This window comes from Benincasa hispida, chromosome 1 (assembly GCF_027475165.1).
Source record: "Benincasa hispida cultivar pf3 chromosome 1, pf3_genome.v1.1, whole genome shotgun sequence".
Taxonomy (NCBI): Eukaryota; Viridiplantae; Streptophyta; class Magnoliopsida; order Cucurbitales; family Cucurbitaceae; genus Benincasa; species Benincasa hispida.
In genome coordinates, this window is record NC_143478.1 from 14,629,732 (window position 1) to 14,642,801 (window position 13,070).

At 36.2% G+C, this 13,070-nt stretch overlaps 2 protein-coding genes across 7 annotated transcripts; both read right to left on the bottom strand.

Annotated features, from left to right (window-relative positions):
* Positions 1-1,042: 1,042 nt before the first annotated feature.
* Positions 1,043-5,026, bottom strand: LOC120070319 (Transducin/WD40 repeat-like superfamily protein). The gene is made up of 3 exons (XM_039022245.2): positions 3,107-5,026; positions 2,236-2,849; positions 1,043-1,919 (listed from the first exon to the last, which is right to left on the bottom strand). Exons 1-3 carry the CDS (start codon positions 4,847-4,849, stop codon positions 1,385-1,387), a joined length of 2,892 nt encoding a protein of 963 aa, XP_038878173.1. The 5' UTR covers positions 4,850-5,026; the 3' UTR covers positions 1,043-1,384.
* Positions 5,027-9,480: 4,454 nt separating this feature from the next.
* On the bottom strand, positions 9,481-11,522 carry LOC120068182 (uncharacterized). Of its 6 annotated transcripts, none has more exons than XR_016524609.1 (4): positions 11,010-11,522; positions 10,849-10,918; positions 10,648-10,780; positions 9,481-9,713 (listed from the first exon to the last, which is right to left on the bottom strand). XR_016524609.1 is itself a non-coding variant. In XM_090307255.1 (3 exons), the coding sequence occupies exons 1-3, from the start codon at positions 11,232-11,234 to the stop codon at positions 9,694-9,696; spliced, it is 315 nt and encodes a 104-aa protein (XP_090163381.1). In that variant the 5' UTR covers positions 11,235-11,522; the 3' UTR covers positions 9,481-9,693. The 6 variants fall into 6 exon arrangements, 1 of the variants encoding a protein (XP_090163381.1); XR_016524610.1 differs by adding an exon at positions 10,498-10,564 and having other exon boundaries at positions 10,648-10,766; positions 10,849-11,522; XR_005479122.2 differs by adding an exon at positions 10,498-10,564 and having other exon boundaries at positions 10,849-11,522.
* Between the last annotated feature and the right edge of the window lie 1,548 nt (positions 11,523-13,070).

Consider the following 13,070-nt stretch of genomic DNA (forward strand, 5'->3'; position numbering starts at 1 on the left):
TTTAAATGAGTTAAAAAAATAAATATATGGGTCTTTTTGTGGTTCTTCCAAATTCAAATTCATCATAAATGAAAGTTTTGGTTTGAAAATAAAGTAAAAATTTGAAGGGAAAAAAAATAAAAATTAAAAAATTAAAAAAAAGTAGAACATTGAAAAAGCTTCATCCCGCACCATTGTATATAAATAGAATTATAGAATTGAAAAATGTGAAATGAGTTAACATAGTTTTTTTTAAAAAAAAAATCAAAATTTGGAGATTCATCGAAATTTCGTCAAAATAAGGAGGGGATAAATTTTTATAAAAAAAAAAAAATCTCAAATTTCTAGAAATTTTTTCAAAATGCAAAAAATTAAAAAAATTAAAAAATAATAATAATAATAATAAAATAATAAAATTTCCCTACAAAGAGACCATCAAAATCTTGAAATTTCTATCAATATTTCGAGATTTCCATACAAATTACCACCCTAGTTAGAAAGAACCTATTAATTTTTCAACAACTAAGTTCGAAAGATTGTGATCAAATGACTCGCAAAGAGTTGGAGATTAATATATCCTTGAAATTATTATTCATAAACTGATCTTCACAAGGAAAACTTCTGGTTCTCATAAATAAGCTCCCTTACCAAACATGTATTCAACTATTTGTTGGGGACAGTCCCTAGGGCCTAGAAGCCTCCCCTCCATATAGTCATCTCTCTTAATTAAATTTGAGCACATTGAATTATACTCGAGCACACAATTTGTCTAAAGACTCAACCACGAACCTCTAAATACCTGAGGATTTCATCAATGCATGTTCCAATACCAATTTGTTAGAAACAACAAACCTCTAAATATCTCCTGGTATGAAATAGTCCAATTTGAGTAAAAATCCTCATGATTTTGCTTTTAGTATCATTGAAAATGTTTCATACCATTGGAGATAAGTTGTTCTTATAAATCTATGATCATCTCCCTATCTAACAAATATGTGACTCTAATTACCTTTCCAACACCATTTTTGGTTTGAAATATTCATCAAAGAGGAGAGAAAGAATGTGTCAACAATCGCTAAGTTATACTACTTTGGCATAGAAACCAAGTTGCAATCAAATTGACAATTGACACTGGAAAATTGTTCTACTTACAAGGAGTACTGTCTACTTTGTCACAGACAGCTTAAGTTTTTTTTGCTAGAAAAAAAGCCATGGAAACTTCATCTCTTTTATGTATGAAAGAAAACCAATAGGCAAATGTGCAAACATAATCTCATTGACCATAAATAGAACTATTGCTCTACCATTACATAGAATACTAAAGATGAGACACAAACATCTTACGCAGCTTTTCAAGACCATATCAAGCCAAACAGCATTTGGCCAGCAGTTTAAAATAATGTACCTATGACAATTGTTTCCATGATGCGGGGCGATCCCTTGATATGAGAAGTGCTCGAGATGACGAATAATCGAAAGAAGGTGAATACAAATCGTCTGGACCAACAATTTCCTTGAACACTTGGGAGCCTTCAGTATCAACAGAGGAAGATTGAGAACCTTCATCATTCAAGGCATCAAATACAAACAGCCCCAATCCACAGACAGCCATGACAAGATTTGAATTCCCCCAAACTTGAGTTACTGCTGTATGATGAACGTGTGCGTTGCTTTCTGGCAATGCAAAAGTGCAGAAGAGCCCTTGTTTTCTAATAGAGAATTGATGTACCACTGAAGAAGCCGCAGGCTTCTTCCCTCCTGACCTGGCACTGGAGCAACCAACATACACAGAATCTCCACGAGTGAAAACTGATTGCGCACCTAGACTAGCTTTTGGCAACTTAAGGCCTATTCCTGATGGGCTGCGGAAATCCAGAATATTTACAGAATCTGTTGTGCAGAATACACCATCGTTTCCTTCCGCTTCTGCTGAACTTATTCTGCATATCCCAAACCAAAACCTCTCAGAATCGTCTGATATGAAAATATAATTGGGAGAGAACAAAAATACTTTTAAGAAGGAAAAACAGGCTGATGGGTTGACCTATTTAAGGTCTAATGAAAACCACTTGTGGGAAGTTTTGCTGGATGTAACAAAGTTGAGTATGGCAAAGGTTTAATTTTTCAAAAAGTAATAGACCGTGTATAGGATAAATATGTAATCAATTCAAAAAAGAACATCCTCAGAGAAATTTCAAGCATTTTCTAAGCAACCAACCAGCTGGGCAGTAAAATAAAAACAAAGAATCACAGTACCTTTGTCGAACTCCTCCCCCTAATTCAGCATCCGTGTTGTTCACGTGAAGAGCAGAAATTTTGCGCCCAGGAGAATGAACAGAAAGCAATGCCTGAGCACTTGTAGAAGCAACATCCCAGAGAGATATTGCTTCTGTCTCTGCTACGACTACTTTTCCTCTGTTTCTCCACTGCAAAGGACTAGAATAATCCATTGCTGCCACAGGCTTCTGCACTTCCCAGTTCATAATTTCGTCACTGTCGCGGACATCAAAAACTTTTACTGTCTTTTGACAGGTAGCAGTTGAAACAATCAGAGGCCCGCATGGCTTATACCACCACTGTTCAGTTTCTGGTACCAACATATAACTGGGAGCATATCGCTTTTGCACAATGTTATGGGGTAAGGGAGCCAGTGCCGTCCTTGAAGAGGTCATTGCCCCCTCAATCTGGAAAGCTCGTACGTTCTTGCTGAAAAAATCCCAAGAGCAAAAACCTGCATCCATTGTATTCCCAGCTGACGCTGCCACCACATATCTTCCGGAGCAACCATCTGCTCCGGGGGCACGTATTATCCAGCAGTCTCTCCAGATATTGGGTGAGATTCCTGCTGGGGGCTTGTATACAGATTTCTCCTAAACAGATCAACAGAATAGGAAAATAATAAATCTCAGCAAAGATCTAGTAATTTGTACAACAGGAGGCATTCTCAGAAAACTATTTCAGATCAATTATTGAACCATTGTTTCATGGCATAAGTCGAGCTGCTCGTGAATGAACCTAATTTTTCAGGGTTATTGGAAAGAATTATTAAAATTTTAGTAGATTATGACCAATGAGCATCAATACAGTTAAAAATGAGCTAGCATTTGTTAGAGGCTAATTAGCATACCTCTGTATTAGTAATATCGTAAAATGAGCATGAACCATCATTGTGAGCAAGAAGAACAGCCTCTCCCTCCGACACAAACCATCCACCTGTTGAGGTTTTAATGCCTATTTCATTCATCTGGTAGATGCCAGCATCATCAGTCTCCTCGCCAATCAGGCCTCCTTGTTTATTCTCTTGATCATCAAAATCATCTAGAATCTCATCGCTTGTGAGAATGACCTCGGCCTCTTGCTTACCCTTGAATTGGGTTGATGATTCTTGCAATCCTGCAGAAGTATTTTCATCCATTTCTTGGACTTCACAAAACTCCAAACCTACTTGTTCACTCCTCATTGTGACTTTTGCTTGCTCCTTATTCAGGGAAGCCAAAAACTCCAGAGCAATTGGGTTCTCATCAATTGGCATATCTTCAACCTTGACTGCATGACTAGGTCCACTTGCATGAATTTCATTACTCTGAGAGCTATCTGATGTCAATTTCAATGACATCCGATTCCTGAGCAATTTATGATGAGGAAATAGTCGCTCCTCTAATTCCTTGGTGTTTAAACCTTTAACCGATGTGTTAATATCTGCTTCATTGGTCTCATCCTTCGTAACCATTTTCATATCCCTCTCATTTGTACTCGTCAATCCCACTTTAACACCAGAACTTACTGTACCATGTCCAATCGCTTTCTCAATCCCAGAAATTTTCTCCTGAATATCTGAAAGTATCAGCTTGGATGAAGAAGTATTATTCAAATCCAACATTTCCTTTGTTTTCTTAATATCCGATGCAATCCTCTTTACCTTACCCTCCAAAAAAGCAAGTTTTTCATGGAGCTTGCTTGTATACTTGTTACCCGCACAACTTGACGTCCCCTCTCCTCCAGTTTGTCCACTCTCTTTGATAATCTCCAAATCCTTCTGCCCAGATTTCTGCGTGGACTCCAAAATAGAGTTAACCCTTGGACGATCTGCGCCACTGGACTCAAGAACAATACAAGGTTTTTCTTTATGTTCTTCATTAACTACAGAAACCCTTTGTGCTTTCTCGGAAACAATTGAACTCTTACCATTTTCATCGCTTCTTAATGCTTCATTAATACGTTCTCCAGTATGGCTTCCCAAAACGTTAATCTCGAGTGATTTATCCTCAATCTTCTCTTCATCAGCCGATTGATTAACCTCAGAAATTCGAATCTTACTATCCATATTCGTTCGAAGCTTTACATTTTCCTTCAACTCCCTATAAACCCTTAATCCAGCCAGCCCTCCTGCACCCACCATCACATCCAGATCCTTAACTCCCACCTTCTGTTTATCACTCTCAGAACCTCTAACACGCGAACTTCTTCCACTACCCAAAGTTTGATCATTCTCCCCTACGGAACCTCTCCCTCGATCAACCGAAACCCTCCGCTCCCTACGAGAATCAACAGAAGCCCTAATAAAGTCAGAAGGACTGGAACTCCTACCTCTCGGAACCGAAGACGAGGACCACCGAGCTCGACTTTCAGAATCGGTAACAGCAATCGCCGCAGCCTTGTTGACTCGCGGCACGGCACGGATCGAGGGCTTTTGGGTCATGATCGGGACCTTAGACGTGGACCTGGGGTTCTCTTTCCCAGCTGACGAAAATCTGGAGGATGAATCCTTTCGATTCGAAGTAGAAACCGGAGTTAGGGGTTTGGAGGGGTTGATGGTGGCGGCGGATCCGCCGCTGCGATCTCGGAGACGGCGCGTGGATGGAGCCGACATGGGTGGCGTGGAATTGCCGTTGATGATGGGATGGGAATTAAAGAAAAGAAAAAAAAAGGATGAAAAATGGGGAATTTGAGATATGAATTTGGGGAAAGGAAAAATGGGGGAAGTGAAAGAGAGGGGTTTGGATTTTGCATTTGGGCGGGAAATTGAAATCTAATTTTTTTTTTTTTTTCAGCTTTTTTTGAATTTACGCTCTGCTTTTGTCTGTAAGCGACACGACAACATGTTAATGTTTTTTTTTTTTTTTTTTTTTTTGGCTTCTTTTCTTTTGTATTTGTTGCACATATCTATTTTTCTTACGTAATTTCTTTTTCTTTTTTTAACAATTTTTCTTACGTAAATTATTTATTGATAATTGGGAGGAAAAGGGAAATGTCGGATGAAGTTAAAAAATATAGTGTTTTTTCAAACTATTGATAAAAATGGAGTATATGGAAAAGTATTTTTAAAAATATGTGGGAGTGGAAAGTATTGACAAAAGTAGGGTAGAGAAATCATGTACAGGGTACACGATTAACGTTTAATTCAGTCACCACCACATCAGCTGACTTGGTTGACCGGTCGCATGGAGACTCGTGGACTGAGTCCACAATTTATTTTTCTTTTTTTTAAAAAAAAAAGATTAACTATTTTTTTTAATTGCAGATGTATAACAAAATTAAGATTTTAGGACCGGGTCCACAAATTTCTTCATTATTAAACTTAATTATATATTTAATCTACAATGAAAACATAATTATTATGCACTCATATTAAAAAAAATGTCATAATATTAAAGAAGATTTACAATTACTTCTTTAATTTGAAAATAAAAGTTTACATGAACTTTAAAGACGACCTCCTGGCCCTTACCCCTCATGGGGTTGTCTTCATGTCCCTCTAAATTAGGTTCACTCTACTTTCATTGTTGTCTACGACAAATACGTCTTCGATCGGTGTCAACAACATTGAGTCGTCTTGTTTGTTGAATAATACCATCTATGTTGACTAATGTTTGCTGACACATTGAACCCAACTCTGGTAAGTGGTGCTGCACTGAATATTGTTGTACATTTCCGATAAAATTATTCTGTACAATGAAAAAAATAAATATTAAACAATATTCATATCATATATATGGAGAATGTATGATTTTAAATCTCTTACCATGCAGTAATAATAAGCGTCGTCAGGTGTGATAAATCACCCCATGATTGAATCGTACTAAGAAAAGTAGTCATCTGATACAGTTAGTCCATTTGTTAATTCTCCTTGTGCACAACGATCATGTCGTCCTTGTTAGTAGGATATATATTCTGCGTGGATTCGACGTCAGTCTTGGTTCTGCTTACCTCTCAAATCAATCTGGTGTAGTGCTGAGAGTGTATAGGACAACGAAGATATTGTTTGTCGCAGACCGAACTGTCTCAACATACAATCTGGATGATGCCACTCTACTATATGGAAGTATATAAAAGGGCTAACAACCAACCAGATGTCTTCACCATCACGACAGTAATCAGGTAGTGATGACCAAATATGTTGTGTGTGTGACGTCCAATTAATCTGACAAAAGAAATAAGATAAGTAGACATTCAAAATGTTTTAAATATTCATTTATATATACATTTGTTACCTGATTGTGCATCAGTCTGTCACAGTACACGAGTAACATATTTGTTGACTGTTCAAAGGCAACTAATACACCACTCCATCTAAAATTATAAAAAATACAATTAAATTTATATTCTTACATAAAATGATAACGAAATGAATGTATAAATGAAATAATACCTGGCACTAAGTGGACGATAATCTAGGGCCTGTAATTGGACTTGTGATGCTATAATTGGAAATCTATCATAAGCCCATACCTGTAGTAGTATTAGTGGCCTCGCTATTTTCAACGCTTGTGCATTGGTAGCCCGACAAAGTTCTCTATACAACCATGAAAAACATGCACCACCCCATGAGTACGTACCAGCATGCTCGAAATTAGACAATAGCGGGAGGAACATGAGATGCACTAGAGTATTTGACTTGTCCGCGAACAAAAATCCTCCAATAAGCTGCATAATGTATGCTCGTGCATACCTACATACGCTGATGTCGTCGGCATCAAGAAGTAATTCTGAAAACTGGGACGCCAACTAAAGGATACTCAATCTTGAGCCTTTCAAATCATCTGGTAGAACGCCTAATAGCTCTTCACAAACATTATTCCAATCATATTGTAATGAACCTATCGATGGTTGTCCGTCCACTCGTAACCCAAATTGTATGGCAACATCCTGCAGTGTGATTGTACATTCCTCACAAGACAGGTGAAATGTGTGGGTTTTTGGTCTTCAACGCTCAACTAGAACAGTAATGAGGTGTCAATCAAGCTGGATAAATCCGATTTGTACAACCCCAAGAAAACCTGTCTGTTCAACGTAGGGAATAATGTGGTGATCAAATGGGATAATATGTTGTACAGATGCCTCCCTTCTCTGAAAACTCAAAATTACTATAGAAGAACTATCTCATATCGATTGTGAACGATGTGTATTTTGTTGACATAGTTGTACATGATTAGAAGGACCAGGCTCCATTACCTAAGAAGTTCAATTTACATTACATAATAAAATCCACCACATAAAAGATACATAAAAAGTACATAAAAATATACAATTACATGAGAAATAAATTCATTACATAAAAAGTACAATTATATAAAATGAAACTATTACATAAAAAATATAAGTACATAAAAGATACAATTACATGAAAAATACAAGTACATAAAATATACCATTACATAAAAAAATATAAGTACATAAAAGATACACCTAATGACCCAAAGACGAAGCACCTAATGTACGTTGTGGACAAGTACGTTTGTTATGTCATTCTCTTTTGCAAATTGTACATCGAACTTTTTGGCTTGCCTCTCTCCAGTCCATTTCATTATGAATGCCCATACTTTTTGGCCGATCTTGTTCTCTTAGTAAATCTGCATTGGGACGAATTTCTGTAAATGATAATTCTGGCCAATAATCTAAGTGTTTTATTGGATGGAAGCGACCTTCATAACATCGCTTGAAATTGGATAATTTATAGCATTCATCAATAAGTGGTATGTATGTCAAACACATGTAATTACAAACTGCAATTACATGAGAGCATAGAATCTTGAATGACTGCCACTTATTACAAGAACATGTTCCTTCTTTCAAGCTCAAAACTTGTTGTGTTGTCCTTTATAGGGAGAAATCATACTTATGCTAGTTTGTACTTCAAAAGTTTGACTTTCCCTATTAGTAGATATCACCGTATGCGTAGATGCTCGTTTTTCCCACCTCTTAAGTTTTCTCAGGGCATATTCTATATACATGTTCCCACGATCGAGTGCTTCACTGATTTCTTGTCTTCTACGTTCAAAATACAGTATTGTGCGATAAAATTTTAGCCTAACCAAAGAAGTAATTGGTAACATTCTAGCACCTTTGAAAACACCATTCATGCATTTAGCTGCATTGCTTGTCATCCACTCATAGCGATAACCACTGTCATGTGATTGGGTCTATTTTTCTAAGTCAATATTTGAAAAATATTCAAGGCATTCAGGGTTCAATTATTTCAATTCTTTCATGCACCAAATGAACTTGTGCCTTTGGTGTTGATTTTCTGCCTTAAACACCAAATCTTTTAGTTGCTTTGATTTATATTTCATATTGAAATTACTGGCAATATGGCGAAGACAATGTCGATGGTACGCTCTAGGTTCACTCCAACCAATTTCCTCATTATTAATTGCAGCAAGAATGCCCTTATGTCTATCAGAAATAAAGCAAATACCATCTATTTGGGTAACATATTCACGCATTGCCCACAAAAACCATGACCAACGAGACGAGTTTTCATCTTCAACAATAGCAAAAGCAAGGAAAATATATGCCCATTTGCATCAATAGATAAGGCGGTCAATAATTTCTCCTTATACTTTCCGTAGAGATGAGTTCCATCGATATGGATTAATGGGCTACAATGTTTGAACTTTTCTCTTGCAGGACCGAAAGACCAAAAAAACTCGACCAAAAATAGTCGTACCTGACACATCAGACGGAAGGAAATACCAATCTATTCGTGTTCCTGAATTGTATTGAACAAGAGCACTCAACCAATAAGGAAGCTCTGAATATGATTTTTCCCAATCACCAAACACAACAATCAACGTTTTTCTCTTGGCTTGTCACACCTGTCTATAATTAACATTATAGCCATATTATTTTTTAATTGCTTCTTGGAGTAGAGCCACAAGTACCCAAAATCAGCCCTAACCAAATTTTGGATTTCGATACTCATAAAATTTGAATCAACATATTTATAATGATTTTTTTCAACTGTTATAGTTGACAAAAAATATGCTAATATGTCAACCCAACAAAATAAGATCCATAACATTTAAATCAACCCAAATGCAAACAAAATAACAAAATTATATATATATATATATATATATATATAAAGCAATCTTCATTTTTATAAACATATTGTAACGACCCGACCCCCTAAGACTTAAGTTAGGTCGTTATTAAATACAAGCATGCATGGAACTTAAAACAACACCCTTTTATGGTGAAATAAATGCTAAATAAATAAGGTAAGTTCAAAAGTTCTTCACTAAATTCAAATATTAAAAACAAATAATGGGGTACCCATAAATCATAAATGATAATAAATAAGTTTGAAAACAATTCTTAATAGTAAGTTTCAAACATCAAAATTGGAAGTTAAGAAAAACATGAAAAGAATTCTAAATCTCATGAGCGGAAGCATAAAACTGGTCCTAGTAGCTCGTTCAAGGATTCCTCTTATCATTCGTCAGTGCCCTTACCTGAAACATAAACATGAGAAAAAGTGAGTATAAAATACTCAGTAAGTAATCCCACTACTGAGGTCAGGCTAGGTATCTATGTTCTCTAGATGCCTACCTCTGGCGGAACAAAAAAATGCTCTAGTCCTCATACATACATGAAAAAAACTGGTTTCTATCCTACTGTAGTTAAGTATGCCCACTACCTTTGGTGAATCCCAAAGGAAACACAATATCTGGTGAATCCCGAAGGAAACACAATCTGGTAAATCCCAAAGGAAACAAAATCTGGTAATTCCCGAAAGAAATACAATATTTGATGAATCCCAAAGGAAACACAATCTGGTGAATCCCGAAGGAAACACAATATCTGGTGAATCCCGAAGGAAACACAATATCTGGTGAATCCCAAAGGAAACATAATCCGGTGAATCCCGAAGGAAACACAATACCTAGTGGGCATCTAACTAATCAGTAAAGACACTATCACAGTTTAAACATCACAATTATTACAATATGTTTTTATAACATACATATACACCTCAACATCATGGCTATACAACATGCATATACGCCTCAATAACCTCATATCAAATACAACCTCAGTGAATCAAGTATCATATCTTACTAGCATGCAAGTATCTACGTGCACAAATATATCTTTCTGATTCTCATACAAGAACATATATCGGTCATATTATACTATCTGTTTATCATGTTATCATTCTGTCATGATATTCATCTATTATGCTAGCATATATCTAGTGTCTAGCCCGTGGATAGTTCCAATAGTAAGATTACTTACTCAAAATTATATCTAAACGACAAGCAAAATAATCTTCCTTCTAGCTTAGATGAATCGTGAATCAGGCCTAAACATAAACCAAATTTACAATTAATAAAAAGAGCTTAGTTCTAATAACCAAATTAACCAAATAATTCTCAATAATCTTACCCAAAGTGTGTTGGTCCGAACATCACCTCATGCTACAAAATCAATACAACCAAACAACTCTAGTCACAAATCCAACCTTTACTCTTGATGGACAACCCCTTTGAACCTTCAATTCCAACCTTTTATATCACAACTGAAATAATAAATAAGCCATTACTTAGTGGATATCCAAAAATGATCAAGAAAGACCTCAAAACTTACCCAAAAGCTTGTCGAAACCACTTCCAAATCCTCTTGACAGCATAGTGTTAACTCCAACGCTTCTCCAAAACTCGATTTTAAAGTCCAAACAAATGTGTATCAATAGATTGAAGCAAAACACCATCGGCCATGAAATCTAATTAACAATAGTCCACAATTACCCAAACAGATCTTACGGCACCCAAGACGATGACAGGGGCAAAGCGGCGTTGGGCGAACGTGGACGACGGTGATGGATCTGGTGAGGTCGGTGTGCAGAAGGGCACGTGGTAGAGGAGATTTACGACGGAGGATCTAGACGAGTGACGGCATGGCGCGGCTTCACATCTGGGAGGTTGGCTGGGCGAGCAAATGGTTGGCCGAGCTAGGGCGGTGACTTCCAGCATCAGCGAATGGGGCGGAATAGCGGGTCGCGCAGCTGGGCTGTTCGGCAAGTGGAACGCTGGGCGATGCAGCTAAGACGTGAGAAGGGATGACGACGTTCGGTCACGGGCGAACGCGACTTGCTGACGAGGGTTTGACTGCGCGAACGACGGCCCACGAACGAATGACTGACGAACTGGTGGAGGCTCGGTCGGACGCACGATGCTGGCTGGAGAGGAGATGGTCAGCGGCTGCTAGGACACATAGAGAGGGTCTTCACGTTGGGGAAGGAGGAAGAAGAGGATGAGAGAGAAAAGAGTTTTTTTTTTCTTTTTTTAAAAGAAAAAAATTATTTTAATAAAAGAAATAAAATATAATAAAAATTTATTTTATTTTATTCCATTATATTCTATTTCACTTTTATTTTAACTTTTCCCTCATTACACAAATATATCTAAATATATATATACTTAAAACTGTTCCCATTTTCTCTTCAAATTCCAAAATCAAAATCAAATTAATTTTTCCATTATAAATTTAAATTCTTGACATTAACTTAAAATTAAATTAATGTGACATAAATCTAAATCTCCCCTCTAAACAAAACTGAATTGTCCTCGAATTTTATGAAAATACAGATTTTAAATAATGAAAAACTCGGGATGTTACACATATACATATATTTCTAGGTTCAACCCAACAAATACATAATCATCCAACAAATTAATCATAAAAAAAAGTCCAACAAATAGGCTAACATAATCATCCAGAAAAATAGCCCAACAAAATCTAATTTCTAAGTTCAACATATATCCAAAAATAAATCATGGATCCATAAACTACACATTAAGTTCAGCCCAAATGCAAACAAAGTGATATATATATATATATATATGAAGATTATACATTTAATTCGATAGATCCATAAACTATACATTTTCGAACTTGATCCTCATTTTTATAAACAAATGCTTCGGATAAACTATAAACAAAACATATATTGGGAAAAATTAAAGAAAAAACTTTACCTTAGTCAAAGAAAATGCTTCAGATGAAGAAAATCCTTCGGTTGATTGACTCACGGTGCCAGCAACAAGAGAAAGTAAAGCAAAGCGGAGGTTTTTGGACGACGTTTGGACGAAGGAAGAACGAAGTTTTCAGAGGAAGAACATTTCGGATGGAGGAAGAAGAAGAGTCCCGACAATTTAATGGAGAAGGAAATCGTGTACTTGGTACACGACTTAAGGTAATTGTGTACCGGGTACATGATTACCTCAGTCAATGTTGCATGACTCCACATTGGCAATCTACGCGTACCAGATCAACAGCCACCCGTGTATCGGGTACACGATTTAGGGCTAATTGTGTACCAGGTACACAATTCAGGCGTAATCGTGTATCGGGTACACGATTAAAAAACTTATTTTTGTCGATATTTACAACCCACCCTATTTTTATTATATATATTAAAATAACATTATTAAAACAAAAAATCGAAAATGTCTTATAAGCAGAATGTTACACTTTTAGTCTTTAATTTTTTAATTTTGGGTCTAATTTCTCAAACTTTTGGGTCTAATTTCTATTTTGGTCCTACCTCTCACAATGTTACACTTTCAGTCTTTAATTTTTTTAATTTTATTTCAATTTAGTCTTTACATTTCTAAATGTTACAATTTTACTTTTAAGATTTGAATTTTGTTTTGATTTGATCCCTAAATTTCAAGATTTACGACCTCGTTTGGTAACAATTTGGTTTTTTGTTTTTGCTTTTGAAAATTAAACCTATTTCATCCACATTTCTTACAATGATTTACATCTTTTTTTAAGTATAATGGTTGAATTCTTAGTCAAATTCC